This window comes from Cherax quadricarinatus, chromosome 55 (genome assembly GCF_038502225.1).
Source record: "Cherax quadricarinatus isolate ZL_2023a chromosome 55, ASM3850222v1, whole genome shotgun sequence".
In the NCBI taxonomy this organism is placed as follows: Eukaryota; Metazoa; Arthropoda; class Malacostraca; order Decapoda; family Parastacidae; genus Cherax; species Cherax quadricarinatus.
In genome coordinates this window covers 20,087,138-20,104,330 of record NC_091346.1, presented here as the reverse complement: position 1 = coordinate 20,104,330, position 17,193 = coordinate 20,087,138, and the positions used below count along the sequence as shown (strand labels likewise).

Here is a 17,193-nt window from a genome sequence, read left to right as displayed (position 1 = left end):
AGGAGGCCTGGTCTCAGACCGGGCCGCGGGGGCGTTGACCCCTGGAACTCTCTCCAGGTAAACTCCAGGTACATAATTGGTCCAGGGACTGGACTCCAGAGTTTTGATAGCTGAGCAAGTTACAGAGGTAATGAACTCACAATTACAAAGGTAATGAACTCACAATTTACAAAGGTAATGAACTCACAATTTACAAAGGTAATGAACTCGCAATTTACAAAGGTAATGAACTCCAGGTAGGTCTGGTCACAATCATGACAGGTTACAAAGGTATTTACAGATTACAGAGGTACGTAATGGGTCCAGGGACTGGGCCTCCAAAGGAAGAGCAACACATCGCAGCTCAGAATCTTGCTGCAGAGGAGGAGGAAGAGAGATGGAAGAAGGTGCCTTCTTCAGAAATTAAAGAGATTTTTACTATGTGGGGTAAGATGGAAAGCTTTATGGAGAAACATCACCCTAACAAGGTTGTTGCAAGCCAGGTTGGCAACATGTACAGTGACAAAGTCTTGGGCCATTTTAGAGAAGTGTTAAAGAGACACCAGAAACAGAGCTCTCTCCACAGTTATTTTGTGAGACAGGACTCCAGTGACTCTCAAGGTGGTCCTAGTGGCATTAAGAAACAGAGAAGAGAAGCAACCCCAGAAAAGCAAATGGTACCTGAGGTGTTGATGGAAGGGGATTCCCCTTCCAAACTATAAACAATCTACTCTCTCTCCTCCTCCAGTCTCCCATACACTAAGAAGAATCTCCAATAAAGGTAAGTGTTATGCTGTTAATGTTTCATTCATCATTTCCCATTGTATTGTTTATGTACTACATGCATATTTCATGTTAAAAAATTTTTTGTTTTAATACTTCTGGGTGTCAGGAACGGATTAATTGTATTTACATTATTTCTTATGGGGAAAATTGATTCGTAAATCGTAAATTTCGTTTATAGTAACGGCTCCAGGAACGGATTAATTATGAGCAACGAGGGACCACTGTATATATATATATATATATATATATATATATATATATATATACATATATATATATATATATATATATATATATATATATATATATGTATATGTATATGTATATATATATATATATATGTATATGAAGCCACATTACCTGCCATCCTCCAGGCAGTATTAATAATAATAGAGTATACACTAAATCAGGAGTGTTTACCACTATTTGGTGTCCCTTAGCTCTATTGCTAGCGCACTCAACTCACACACTGAGGTCATGGTTCGATCCCCGGTTCGGGTGGGAACATAAGGACGTGTTTCCATAAGATACCTGCTGTCCATGTTTATCTATCAGTAAAATAAATACCTGGGTGTCAGTTGACTGGTGTGGGTCGCATCCCCAGGATGCGACCCACTTTAGACTTTAAGCTCGTAATCTTTACAAAGTTCGAATTATTTCCCTTTGGCGGAGAGTGAGGAGTTTTGTCACTAGGTTTTGGTGCGTAAGAAACTGATAATAATAATAATAATAATATGATTTTCACAAAATGGCGCAGCAGGCAAGACGCCGGGTTAATATTGTCGGAATAGAAGTGGTGCGTGGGGCTGTGTATGCCCACTCGGCTCAAGTTTTACTACCTGCCATCATCAGGGACACATACGGCATTGCAAATGAAGAGCTGTATGGTGTAGCCTTGAACGGGGCATAACGGAGCTTTGTGAAGTTTCGCAATGCTAGTGTATACGAAGACAGTCGCCAGATTCCAGGATCTTTGTGTGCCAGTAAATCCTGCTGTGACGGTAAGGCTCCATGATGTGTCCCGCCATTATACGTGGGTGAAGATCAGGAACGTACCTTTCGAGGCTGATGAGGCGGACCTGCGTGCCGTGTTTGAGAAGTTTGGGACAGTTCACATGGCGACATTGGGAAAGTGGACGGAAGGATCATATGCTGGGATGCCTGAGGGAAATTTCTCCTTGAAAATGACATTGAGGCATCCCATTCCTTCCTATGTTTACCTTGACGACTTCAGGACACAAGTGATGGTGGCCTACACAGGGCAATGACGTACTTGTCGCTTGCGCAGTGCCTGTGATCACATAGCTGTACAGTGTGTTCAACGACAGGGTTCACAGGCAGATGATCAATGTAAGGAGGCATCTGAGGAACAGGAGACGATGGAGGAAACACGACCTGAGTCGCCTCTTTTGCGCAAGGCTTGGAGTGTGGAGGTCGACAAGGCTGAATTGAGGGAAGGAGAGTGTGTAACTCTTCCGGGGAAGTCGAGCTCTGCCGGGCAGGCACCAGAGACTGAAGGTGAGGTGCCGCTTAGTGAGGACAGGGCCGTGGACGTCACCATTGACTCAGTGCTCCATGACTTGTTAGGGACCCCAGCTAAGGTCTCCGTTGAGGGGCTTGTGGGTGCCCTGGATGCTGCAGTGGTTCCCGGAGGTGCGGGGGGGGGCGGCATGTCGGAGGCCCAAGTTGATGCGGGTTTGCAAATTGGTACTGTGGTGTAAGAAGTGCTCGAGGATGGCTTCTGGGTGGAGGCTGGGAGGAAGGCTCGAGGGTCACGGAAGAGAGCGGCCATGATCTTGGATGTGGACGATGTGCTCACTCCAGCACAGCGTTCAGGTAAAAAGGTTTGGGCAGATGTGGAGGAGCATGGATCTGGGGGTCCAGGGGAAAGGGACCTGTGAAAGGAGATCCCAGAGGGGTGCATGAAGACTAAGGACATATTAGGAGGAAGGGGAAAAGGGGTGTTGCAGTGCGTAAAGGAAAACCTCCTTTGACGGCTTCAAGAGTCTCTCTATAAATATTAATGGACTGAGAAACGATAGGAAGTGTGAATGGTTTCATGAGCTTCTCATTAGGTATGGTGTAGATGTTGTGTTTGTACAAGAGCACAACCACAAGCAGGGTTGTATGTTGGTGATTGAGGGGTACACTGTATATGCAGCATACTGAGAGTATAAACAAGTGTTCAGAGAGATGCTGCATTATACCTTGTAATTCATGTGTGTGCATTATTGCTTGAAGTGGCACAGTCACCAGATAACTGCACGTTTTGACCTGTTTGGCCTGTGAGCTTGGAAAGTATGTACTGTGCTCAGAGTAAATTGTGTCTTGTAGGTGTTAAGTAGGCGTGCATTGGTGATGGTGCAGTACTGTCACAACTTGTATGTACTAGCTTAAGTTTTAGCAATGGGCTTTGTACTAAATGTAGTGCGACCTGCGAGTCGTATAATTTTAAAATATGGGTTTAGTTTAATATGTTTATTATGCACCCCATACCCATCCTGTGGGCGGTAGTCAAAAGATTACAGAGGTCAAAAAAGGAGAATTAGTGTGCACTAGCAGAGTTTACTGCCAGAGGGGAATCATAGGCCTGTCCCGTGTGGAAAAAAAAATAATAATTGAACTTTTCATGTCAGAGGAAAGAAAGTCTCCCTGATAACATTGAGTATACATAGTATATAGTGTATACTACAGTGGCTCCCTAGTATATTGATGATAAAAGGCTAAAGTGTCATTTGAAAACAGGTGAATTTGTAAATGAAGTGATAAGCCTATAGAGGCAGGTGCCAGAAGTCGCCAGAACTTACCACAGGTCAGCTGTTTTTTTAATAATCTTCCTGGCTTGCCAGTGTACTCGCATATAATCTAGTGATACCAGTGATTAGCAGAATACAGTGTTGTAGTAGCAACTAACCAGTATTATAATGGTACTTAGTGGAGTGGAGTGACTTTCATTAGTTTCTTTTTCTTGAAATACGAGACGTTACTGTGAATTTCATATAACCTGTAGTTACCAGCAGTCGCAATATACACAACGAGAAGCAATTATTACTACAGAAAAAGCGTCCTTCCTCCAAAATTTGCACCAGTCAACTATAGTGATAATATAGCATTTATTGTGGTGGAGACGGAAAAAAGAAAAAAAAAAAAAAAAAAAAAAAAAAAAAGAGAAAAGCCAGATACAGCGATTGATAAACAAGGAGGTGACCGTTCGTCATTGTAGGAGCTGCCAGATATCACCGGCTCTTCAACACGCAAGTTATACTTTTGTATCAGTCAAATCACATATTACTCGGGTAGATAATTTCCAGTAGATCCTTCATGTGTTAGCTCAAATCACCGACCAGTATGTTTTAAATAAGTGACCCACTGATCAGAGCAGATCGACTGGCCCGAACCCTTGCCTGGTCCGAACCCTTGACTGGTCCGAACCCTTGACTGGTCCGAACCCGGGACTGGTTTCAAACAGTTTCGTTGGACAATAAAGCAGACTGTAAACGGATGGGGTTGTAGGCGCCCTATAAACACAAACATTAAAAATCAGGAACGTGACGGTAAGCTGTCCAATATACAAAAAGAGTTAGAAACAGAAATACAAATAGCTAGAGCTTCATTTAAGGTTATTAATAGAATTTTCAAGAGGTTGCTAGTAGAATTGCAGTAAATCAACCATTCAAATCATTATGAAGCCCTGTGTAGTCTGTGGTCAGTCAAACAAACGGGCTTCCACATGGATAAATTGTCATTTTTGTGGAAATTGGTGTCACGCCCCTTGTGCAGATATCCCAGAACTAGCTACAAGCAGTATTAAAACAGAGAAGTGTTTTTGGGTATGCTCAAATGAGGAAAAACTGTGGACTAAAATCACAAGGGTATTAAAAGAGGACAACATCAAAGCTGCTTTCATAGAAAACCTGGAAGCTTTCTACAACAGATGGGAACATAAAATGTCTGGGCTGAATGGTACTGCCCTTGATACTGGCCATGTAGTCATAAACTGTAAGGCTGGAGGTGATGTCCTGGTAGTCAGTAAATGTGGGGCTGATAGTGCTGTCATGGGAGACAGTAATGGTGAAGCTGGAGGTGCTGTCCTGGGAGACAGTAATGGTGAAGCTGGAGGTGCTGTCCTGGGAGACAGTAATGGTGAAGCTGGAGGTGTCCTGGGAGACAGTAATGGTGAAGCTGGAGGTGCTGTCCTGGGAGACAGAAATGGTGAAGCTGGAGATACTGTCCTGGGAGACAGAAATGGTGAAGCTGGAGGTGCTGTCCTGGGAGACAGAAATGGTGAAGCTGGAGATACTGTCCTGGGAGACAGTAATGGTGAAGCTGGAGGTGCTGTCCTGGGAGACAGAAATGGTGAAGCTGGAGATACTGTCCTGGGAGACAGAAATGGTGAAGCTGGAGATATTGTCCAGGGAGTCGGGAATTATACGCAGGAAGGAATACATATAAATGACCTCATAGGGGACAGGAGCCATAGTAGGGAAACAAGTGTAGTCAAAGATAAGATAAAACCAATATTGCAAACTAGAAATACCGCAGGAAATAGCAAACAAGAGGACTCCAATAGCAATAGTGAGGATAAATTACCAAAAACAACTGGTGGGAGCTCCATTGTTGGTGCTAGGGAGGATAGAAGTAAGACAGGGAAACATGCACCAACAGGGAATACAGTCACAGAAACCCAAGGCAAGCGGAAACCAAGCCTGTGCACATACTATGCACTTGGTATCTGCTGGCATGGGAAATCTGGAAAAACAGATGGGACATGCAACTATGACCACCCTAGAAAATGCCATGCCCATATGAAAACAGGAAAATGCAAACTCCCTTCCTGTAAGCTTTTTCACCCTGAAATGTGTACCTCTTCAGTACAGGAAAGACTGTGCTATAACTTAAATTGCCAGGCATACCATCTAAAGGGGACAAAAAGATACAAAACATCCAGGCCAGGGGAAAACCTGGGTAGCCACAGCCACTCAAGAGGGAGAGGTTTTTTAGTGCCAGGAAGGAAAAAAAACTGGCAGGAAATGGCAGAAATCGTACACCAAATCCAGTCATTCCTGGAGTGGAACCACAGTCGATGGCCTCCACTCCAAACCAACAGATACAGATACTAATGCCGGAAAAAAAATCCCCCCCCAGTACCAACAATACCACCAGTCCGATAACATTCTTCTTTGCAAATATACAGGGTCTAAAGCCAGCTACAAACAACAAAATACCTTTCATCCGTGGACTGCTTGCAGAGGCAAAGGCAATGTTCGCGGCTTTCACTGAGACCCACATAAAGGATCACTTGGACAACGAAGTATGGATCCCAGGTTACAACCTATACAGATGTGACAGAGTGAACAGGCAAAAGGGGGGGGTTGGCCTGTACATTGCAGAGTCACTTGTTTGCACAGAACTGCTTAATGCCTCAAATGACGTAGTGGAAGTTTTAGCAGTAAAGGTCGAGAACCAAAACCTAGTCATTGTGGTAGTCTACAAGCCTCCGGATGCAACATCCCAGCAATTCCAGGAACAGCTGTTAAAAATTGACCACTGTCTGGAAAATCTTCCAGCTCCTGCACCCAACATCTTGCTCCTGGGGGATTTCAACTTAAGGCACCTAAAATGGAGGAATATAGCAAATAATATTGTTGCAGAAATAACACCAGGAGGCAGCTCTGATGAAAACTCACACTCACACGAGCTTTTAAATCTCTGCACAAAATTCAATTTAAACCAGCAAATAATAGAGCCTACAAGACTGGAGAATACACTAGACCTCATCTTCACTAACAATGATGATCTGATAAGAAATGTCACCATATCAAAAACAATATACTCAGATCACAACATAATTGAGGTTCAGACATGTATGCATGGAGCCCCAGACCGACAAAATGAGACTAGTCATGAGGGAGCATTCACCAAATTCAACTTCAATAACAAAAACATAAAGTGGGACCAAGTAAACCAAGTCCTAACCGATATAAGCTGGGAAGATATACTAAGCAACACAGACCCAAACTTATGCCTAGAACAGATTAACTCGGTGGCACTCGATGTATGCACAAGGCTTATTCCTCTAAGAAAAAGGAGGAGTAGATGTAAAATAGAAAGAGACAGGCGCTCCCTTTACAGGCGACGGAAAAGAATAACAGAGCGGCTAAAAGAGGTCAATATATCTGAAATGCGCAGGGAGACACTGGTCAGAGAAATAGCAAGCATCGAACTTAAGCTAAAAGAATCCTTTAGGAGTCAGGAATCGCGGGAAGAACTAAAAGCCATAAATGAAATCGAAAGAAACCCAAAGTATTTCTTCTCCTATGCCAAATCAAAATCGAGAACAACGTCCAGTATTGGGCCCCTACTTAAACAAGATGGGTCCTACACAGATGACAGCAAGGAAATGAGTGAGCTACTCAAGTCCCAATATGACTCAGTTTTTAGCAAGCCGCTAACCAGACTGAGAGTCGAAGACCAAAATGAATTTTTTATGAGAGAGCCACAAAATTTGACTAACACAAGCCTATCCGATGTTATCCTGACGCCAAATGACTTCGAACAGGCGATAAATGACATGCCCATGCACTCTGCCCCAGGGCCAGACTCATGGAACTCTGTGTTCATCAAGAACTGCAAGAAGCCCCTATCACGAGCCTTTTCCATCCTATGGAGAGGGAGCATGGACACGGGGGTCGTCCCTCAGTTACTAAAAACAACAGACATAGCCCCACTCCACAAAGGGGGCAGTAAAGCAACAGCAAAGAACTACAGACCAATAGCACTAACATCCCATATCATAAAAATCTTTGAAAGGGTCCTAAGAAGCAAGATCACCACCCATCTAGAAACCCATCAGTTACACAACCCAGGGCAACATGGGTTTAGAACAGGTCGCTCCTGTCTGTCTCAACTACTGGATCACTACGACAAGGTCCTAAATGCACTAGAAGACAAAAAGAATGCAGATGTAATATATACAGACTTTGCAAAAGCCTTCGACAAGTGTGACCATGGCGTAATAGCGCACAAAATGCGCGCTAAAGGAATAACAGGAAAAGTCGGTCGATGGATCTATAATTTCCTCACTAACAGAACACAGAGAGTAGTCGTCAACAGAGTAAAGTCCGAGGCAGCTACGGTGACAAGCTCTGTCCCACAAGGCACAGTACTAGCTCCCATCTTGTTCCTCATCCTCATATCCGACATAGACAAGGATGTCAGCCACAGCACCGTGTCTTCCTTTGCAGATGACACCCGAATCTGCATGACAGTGTCTTCCATTGCAGACACTGCAAGGCTCCAGGCGGACATCAACCAAATCTTTCAGTGGGCTGCAGAAAACAATATGAAGTTCAACGATGAGAAATTTCAATTACTCAGATATGGTAAACATGAGGAAATTAAATCTTCATCAGAGTACAAAACAAATTCTGGCCACAAAATAGAGCGAAACACCAACGTCAAAGACCTAGGAGTGATTATGTCGGAGGATCTCACCTTCAAGGACCATAACATTGTATCAATCGCATCTGCTAGAAAAATGACAGGATGGATAATGAGAACCTTCAAAACTAGGGAGGCCAAGCCCATGATGACACTCTTCAGGTCACTTGTTCTATCTAGGCTGGAATATTGCTGCACTCTAACAGCACCTTTCAAGGCAGGTGAAATTGCCGACCTAGAAAATGTACAGAGAACTTTCACGGCGCGCATAACGGAGATAAAACACCTCAATTACTGGGAGCGCTTGAGGTTTCTAAACCTGTATTCCCTGGAACGCAGGAGGGAGAGATACATGATTATATACACCTGGAAAATCCTAGAGGGACTAGTACCAAACTTGCACACGAAAATCACTCACTACGAAAGCAAAAGACTTGGCAGACGATGCACCATCCCCCCAATGAAAAGCAGGGGTGTCACTAGCACGTTAAGAGACCATACAATAAGTGTCAGGGGCCCGAGACTGTTCAACTGCCTCCCAGCACACATAAGGGGGATTACCAACAGACCCCTGGCAGTCTTCAAGCTGGCACTGGACAAGCACCTAAAGACAGTTCCTGATCAGCCGGGCTGTGGCTCGTACGTTGGTTTGCGTGCAGCCAGCAGCAACAGCCTGGTTGATCAGGCGCTGATCCACCAGGAGGCCTGGTCACAGACCGGGCCGCGGGGGCGTTGACCCCCGAAACTCTCTCCAGGTAAACTCCAGGTACTCCAGGTACATAATTTGTCCAGGGACTGGACTCCAAAGTTTTGATAGCTGAGCAAGTTACAGAGGTAATGAACTCACAATTTACAAAGGTAATGAACTCACAATTAACAAAGGTAATGAACTCACAATTTACAAAGGTAATGAACTCCAGGTAAGTCTGGTCACAATCATGACAAGTTACAAAGGTATTTACAGATTACAGAGGTACGTAACGGGTCCAGGGACTGGGCCCCCAAAGTTTTGATAGCTGAACTAGGTACAAAGGTAATGAGCTCACAAGTTACAAAGGTAATGAATTCTGTAGAATGGTTACTTACGTTTATACTTTGGCTACAATCATGAACAAATTATAGAGTAATGAGCAATTCACACTTCCACACCCGGTCACAACTGTAATGAGTTATTGGTGCAAATATTGATTGTTGAGTCACACACACACCACACACACACACACACACACACACACACACACACACACACACACACACACACACACACACACACACACACACACACACACAGTTTAGTTTAATATCTTTATGCACCCCATACCCATCCTGTGGGCGGTAGTCCAAAGATTACAAAGGTACATAATGGGTCCAGTGACTGGACCCCAAAGTTATGATAGCTGAACTAGTTACAAAGGTAATGAACTCCAGGTAGATCTGGTCACTAATCATGGCAAAATATGGGTAGACACAATTTTGTGTTTAAGGGGAGTTGCAATAAAGTGTGAAGAGATAATGTTAACATGGGTATAAATGTCTTATCCTGTTTGTTAAATGTTATGTTTAATTCCTGTGCTGAATTCTTAGCAATACATGATGTGTCTTTTTAGTATTCACGTAAATTACCTGTTTTTAAGTCAGTGTTTCTTTGTAATCTTATCAATGTTAAGGTTGAGACACCATAAATAACAAAAAAGGCACAATACCGTGACTGGAACGATATACAAATAACCCGCACATAGAAGAGAGGATATTACGACGACGTTTCGGTCCGATTTGGACCATTTACAAAGTCACTTTGTAAAACATCCCAGTCGGACCGAAACGTCGTCGTAATCTCCTCTCTTCTATGTGCGGCTTATTTGTATACTGAGACACCATAGTTGGGATACGTGAATCAAGAAATCGTAATGGAGTTTTGAGACTCTATGACCGCGGGTTCAATCCCGGCCGGGGGTATGGTTTAAGATACGTGAAATCAGTTTAGATAATATCCATTGTTTGTATTCTTAGGTTGTCAATAGTGGTGGTTAAATAACCACCGGGGTGGGCGTAATATGTCTGGGTGTATATGTTCAGTGCAGTGAATTGCATGGTCTGTAATGGTTTTCTAGTGGTCGCTTACATCATCAATGTGGGGTGAAAAATGGATGTATCTGAGGGTACAAGTTATGTACCATTTCGAGGGATGTGTACATAAGTGTTGTTCACTGTGTAATTCTGTTGGGTAGCTCCAACAGGTCTGGGTTAAGTGACAGGATGAGGGAACAAGGGAGGGTGTACCCACACGGAGTTGTAAGTGTGAGGTGTAATCTTAGTTGTGGGTAGGATGGTGTTATAGTTATTGAGCATAATGTGTTCTATATATTATATTTTTGTACTGTCATGTTTTAAATAAAATATAAAATAATAATAATAATAATAATATTATTATTATTATGAATAAGAAGAAGAAGAAGAAGAAGAAGAAGAAGAAGAAGAAGAAGAAGAAGAAGAAGAAGAAGAAGAAGAAGAGGAGGAAAAAGAATTATTATTATTATTATTATTTTATTTACTACCAGTACATGTACAAGGTATACAGACCATAGCTGACATCAGTGACATACTACTATATAGAAAGTCGCTTGTTATGTAGAGCATTTCGGGCAATTTAGGTCAATTTTGTTCCAGGATGCGACCCACACCAGTCGATTAACACCCAGGTACCTACTTACTGATGAGTGAACATGGACAACAGGAAACACGTCCTGCACGATTGCAGTTTTGAGTCATTACTAATAAAACGTTACGCTACAAACTGACTTCATCAGGTACTCGATAAAGTCAGTTTGTCTGTAACTTGCTCAGCTATCAAAACTTTGAGGCCCAGTCCCTGGACCCATTATGTACCTCTGTAATCTTTTGACTACCGCCCACAGGATGGGTATGTGGTGCATAACAAACATATTAAACTAACACCGCAATCACTCTTGCCTCATTGTTGACGCTTCGTCATTCCTCAGTTAGGTTAGGTAAGGTTCGTCAGGAAACAGGACAAATGTTTCCTGACGCGGGTCTTAGTCAGATGATGACCCGCCTTTGGAGCTTTTGGTCATCTGACCGAGGCCTTCCGCTGGCTTACCGGTCCACCCCTTTAAAAATTATGGTCATTTATAACCATTGTTTTTTTTTTTCATCATTCCTCAGTAATTTCTGCTCAAAGCATGTGCTAAGCTTCCTAAATGTTTCGGTTTAACATCTAGATTAAACCAAAAGAGAAGTCTGTTCTTGGTATACTATATTCACAACTTGACTGAGTGTTGAGGCAGGAGAGAGAGAGAGAGAGAGAGAGAGAGAGAGAGTTGTGTACGAATGGTATATAATACCGGTATTATATACCATTCGTACACAACTTGTCAGACACTGCAACATCATGGAATCTTAATTCTGAGGACATGTACATAACCTTCACAACTACGACAACTACTACTACAACAACTAACCCATCTCTTTGGGAAGGACCTACTTCCACTGGGGAATCCCGCCCACCAGTGAATTTGCCCTCGTCTGCTTCACCTGACGTTACTATATAAGCGCCAGGATTCTTTCTTCTGCTTCAGAATCTCCACGACTATGGTGCTGTTCGCACCTACTCCTAGGTTGAGGGACTGATTACCTCATCTTCTGTACATAGTTCTACTGTCTTCAAGTTATGTCCTGGAATTTGTATTGATAAAGCCACTGAATGGCGAAACGTCTACAATAAAGATACCCAGATGTTGCACATGTGTCTTACTCTCACAGAGAGAGAGAGAGAGAGAGATAGGGTGTGTGTGTGTGTGAAGATAAGGAAATAAGCAAATATTAATATAAGCATTTCTCAATATAATGCAATGGAAATTTGACGGTAAATATTGATCGACCATGAAAGATAATGTATTGATCCATGATGCCATGGCCAGTGCGTTAACCACTCAGCCAGTTGAATCCTATTAAGATTCATCCAACTGGAGATTCTGAATCTCCACGACTATGGTGCTCTTCGCACCTACTCCAAGGTTGAGGGACTGATTACTTCATCTCCTGTATATAGTCCTACTGTCTTCAAGCTATGTCCTAGAGTTTGTATTGATAAAGCCACTGGATGACGAAACGTCTACAATAAAGATACCCAGATTGAACATTAAAACAGGAATAAATAAAAGGGATGTAAATAGCGTGCTGAAAATATCCAGCCAAGACAGGACTCGCAGCAGTGGCTTCAAGTTGGAAAAGTTCAGATTCAGGAAGGATATAGGAAAGCACTGGTTTGGTAATAGAGTTGTGGATGAGTGGAACAAACTCCCGAGTACCGTCATAGACCCTAAGACGTTGTGTAGTTTTAAAAATAGGTTGGATAAATACATGAGTGGGTGTGGGTGGGTGTGAGTTGGACCTGACTAGCTTGGGCTACCAGGTCTGGTGCCGTGCTCCTTCCTTAAGTGGAAGTGACCTGACTAGGTGGTCATTGTTCTAGCCCGGGGGGTGGCATGGACCTGCTTCACATGGGTCAGTAGGCCTGCTGCAGCGTTCCTTTCTTATGTTCTTATGTTCTTACGCTTGTACGGTTAAGTTCACCTCACAATGTAGCAGTAAGATACGGCTTGAATGACACTCTGCTAAACTTCTTCAGCTGCCTTAGCTTTGCCACTTTTATCAAAACTGTACGGTAATATTTCAGCTTTGTCAGTATCTTCTTGAGTCAGACTCTAATTAATTATGATCCTTTACATCTGACTAAGACTCACATCAGGAAACACTTGTCCTGTTTCCTGACGAACATTTCCTAACCTAACCCAACATCTGCCACGACGTATCATTTTCATACTGACAATCAATACACAGTGAGTGGCCGAGAGCAATACTCACCTCAGAAGTATGTTGAAAGTCGCACTTTATGGAAGAGCCAAAGACGAGACACTCTCTGGTTATCTTCCCGACGAAGATGGTGTTTAGGAAGTCGATGCGAAATAACAGTACTTGGAGGAGGAGGCACCAGCTGGAAGAGAGCAAGCGAAACATGATGCCTGTTCTGCATCCTCAGAGAGTTTGGTGTTGTTGAGTCAGGACCAGTCAGCGCCTGCCCCCCCCCCCCTCTCCGCTGGTGGGGAGGAGGAGAGCGTGTGTAGTATACAGTGACAAACCATACCCTCTCATGTTGATAAATTAGACACATGTGCAACTCTTGGGTATCTTTATTGAGGAAACGTTTCGCCACACAGTGGCTTCATCAGTCCATACAAAGGAGAATCTTGAAGAACAGGAGGAGAATGAGGTAATCAGTCCCTCAACCTTGAGTCGATGTGGTCAGTCCATCAATCTTGAATAGAATACGGCATACGTGCTGAGGAGCTTATAAACCGTTGGCAGGAGAGGTGCAGCAGTCATAGGTCGTGTAACATTTGTTCAATGTTGAAGTAGGTCGTGCCCAAGAATTAGGCAAGCGAAGAATTCCCAAGTATTAAGATCCCAAGAAGTTGCAGTGTCTGACAGGTTTGTAGATGAATGGTTCAGAGAACCGATGTCGGTTCTCTGAACCATTCATCTACAAACCTGTCAGACACTGCAACTTCTTGGGATCTTAATACTTGGGAATTCTTCGCTTGCCTAATTCTTGGGCACGACCTACTTCAACATTGAACAAATGTTACACGACCTATGACTGCTGCACCTCTCCTGCCAACAGTTTATAAGCTCCTTCTCAGCACGTATGCCGTATTCTATTCAAGATTGATGGACTGACCACATCGACTCAAGGTTGAGGGACTGATTACCTCATTCTCCTCCTGTTCTTCAAGATTCTCCTTTGTATGGACTGATGAAGCCACTGTGTGGCGAAACGTTTCCTCAATAAAGATACCCAAGAGTTGCACATGTGTCTAATTTATCAACATGTCGGTTCTCTGAACCATTCATCTACATACCCTCTCATAACGCCTCACCCCTGCGCGTCTCCCCCGCCTCACCCACCCAACTCCCATCGCCACCCCATCTGTAGAGGGTACTTCTCCCCTAACCCACGATGTCAGCGATGGCACTGCAGGGAGTGCCGGGCTCACAGGAACTTCCACTACAGGGACAGCATCGTGGAGTTCGACCGTGAGGCAGCTGTCAGGTGTGCCACAGGCAGTGTGTACTCGAGGTATTCGAGTGGTGACGTGTACTTAGCTCAGTGGTGACGTGTACTTAGCTCTGTGAAGACCTGTTTGCGCGCTCTCTACGAACTGAAGCAAGATGCCCTCCATCGAGCAACTTTACCAACAGCTTAAGGAAGAATTGAGGATGGCGAAGATGGAGATTCGGCGACTGACCGAGGAAAACAAGAAGTTTCGTAGTAGTCCTCCTGTTTTGAGTCCTCAGGTCAAGAAAGGAAACTGGTCAGTGGCTGGACAGCAGGGAACGAAGTTGACGATCAAGAAGACGAATGGAAAGGTAGAAACGATGAAGAAGAAAGAGACTGCCGTGGAAACTGTTGTGGAAACATCTAATACATTCTCAGTGCTACCCGACGAATGTGAGTCGACTACTGGGAACGTCACGACGAACGACACCAAGGAAGGTAAGAATATTGTTGTTGTTGGGGATAGCCAAGTTAGGTATATGGATAGGGCGTTCTGCTTGAAGAACAGGAGTAGGAGACAGAGGGTTTGCTTTCCTGGGGCTGGGATGGAGGATATTGTTAGCCATCTGGATGACATCATGAGAGGTAATGGGAGCAATCCTATTATCTGTCTCAGTGCTGGAGGCAACGATGTTGGCAGACTTAGGAGTGAAGACCTGATTAGCAGGTATAGGTCAGCAATAGAAACAATTAGGAGGAAGGGTGGGAACCCTGTCATATGTGGTATTTTGCCAAGGAGAGGAGTTGGAAATGAATGGTTGTCCAGGGCAATTGGTGTCAATTGCTGGCTGGACAAATACTGTAAGGAAAATGCGGTAACATTCATTGACAACTGGGACCTCTTCTATGGCAGAAATGACATGTATGCCAGGGATGGGGTTCACTTATCTAGGTCTGGGGTGGGAGCACTGGCAACTGCAGTGGAGGGAGCTGTTAGGACTTTAAGAGAATGTGCTGAGCAGGGCACATATTCAGCAAGTGGGTTGATTTGCTTGATACGGGCTTGCAATCCATTATATTTACCCGACATGTTACTTGCATTGTCGTAGCTCTGGGCCACGGCATTCCATAATAGAGAGATCATGTTCAAGCAGAGTATCCAGTACTACATTCATCATTGTTTCTCCATCATGGCCTGAAAGAGGAATGAATTTTATAAAGCGCTCTACAGGCTTACCACTGGAATCGACAAAGCGAACAATGAATGTCAATTGATCTGTATGTGAAATATCTGGTGTTGAATCTACACTTATTGCAAAGTATTTTGCAGTTTTCACAGCTGCTATGATGTTATTGAGGACCTTCTTAGTCATCAGTTCAATAAATTCATTGCATATAGTAGATGACATGCAAGATACAGTGCCTCTTCCTGCATTCCCAAGGCGTGACATATGATTTGCTAAGAATGGATCGAATTGTGCTAACAGTTTTATGATCCCTAGGAAATTGCCATTGTTTTCCGAACCAAAAACCTCATTTTCTCCACGGAAAGCAAGTCCTCTTAGAGCTAAGAATTTTACAACAGCAACAACTCTTTCTAGAACTTTTCTCCAATAAGTGCGCTCTTTTTCAGTTTGATTTTCCAAATGAGAATCCAATAAGCCTTTTTCTCTGTGCACGAAATACACTGGCTAAAATGCAGCTCCTGTGAGTGGTGCTGTTTTCATGTTCCTCGAAACGCTTGGAAATTTTCCAGTCATTGAACCCCTGTGTGAAGGCATTTTCTTTGGTAGAAAATAGCTTGCTGAACAGTACACTTTTCCTGAGCTTTCAGAGTATACCATCCATGATCTTTTCACAGCTTCTGAATTTGCAAGCTTCCTATAAAACATAGATGACTTTAAACAACGACGACTTCCATCATCATAAATCCTTGCTGATTTCCTAAAGTCAATGTTCAGAGTTTGACTGAAGTTTTCTGCAATGAAAGCATTACGTAGAGAATCTGGGATTACATTTGGCCATGAGGCAGGATCTTTTAAGACAAATCCTGTGGATGAAATGTCCGTTGAGACATTGAGAGGAGACACAAAAGAAGTAGATGCTGGACTGAGAAATAATGGAGGGAGGGCTTCCTGTATGATCTGACGTATCTGCAGATTCAACTGTACTGGTAACATCAGAAACTGTTTTCGTGAGCATGTCTCTGATCTTTCTACAGCTTCCTACATCTTTCTTTTTCTGTTCTTCTTGAATTTTCTTTTCTTTTCTGTGAGCCACTCGCATAAGAACGTCCAACATCACGTTCACGAGATGCCATAATGAGGATGTATCACTGTCTGTAATCATGCAAATACAAATTATTCATTATCAATTATTATTAATTTTTTAATTATTATTAATTTTTTTCTGTCAATTGGGGGGATATGGCCCTTGTAGCCCCCTTTCCTCTGGCTGCGCATCTAAAAATTCAAAACGTTACCAGAAAGGAGTCATATACAGAACTTTTACCATAGATTAGGTTAGTGATTTGGGCTACGAATATTTTACTAATTCATCCTCCTTGATCTCCAATTTACTTAAACAGAAATCATACTGAGTCCAAGAACAATGCACAATGGTATTTATATTACCATTTTCATAACTAAACTAATCATTATGTTTTGCATGATATATGGCCTACCACCATAGATAAGGACATGAGAATTAAAGAATGCAGGGACAATTTTCAGTTTCACCCAACCAAGGATTTTCTAATGTGGCTTATGTGTTTCTGGGGAAATATGCAGTAAATTAATTGATGTTCTACATCACTTCCGTCCTTTAGGAGTCAGGAATCGCGGGAAGAACTAAAAGCCATAAATGAAATCGAAAGAAACCCAAAGTATTTCTTCTCCTATGCCAAATCAAAA

The 17,193-nt window shown here is 43.1% G+C and overlaps 1 protein-coding gene across 1 annotated transcript in view; it reads right to left on the bottom strand.

Moving 5' to 3' along the window:
* Positions 1-13,257, bottom strand: part of LOC128698897 (uncharacterized) — a 33,606-nt gene extending 20,349 nt beyond the window's left edge. The window contains exon 1 of the mRNA XM_070096901.1: positions 13,090-13,257. Within this exon, the coding sequence (XP_069953002.1) occupies positions 13,090-13,242 (153 nt within the window). The 5' untranslated portion in view covers positions 13,243-13,257. The remainder of the gene's footprint in view (positions 1-13,089) is intronic.
* Between the last annotated feature and the right edge of the window lie 3,936 nt (positions 13,258-17,193).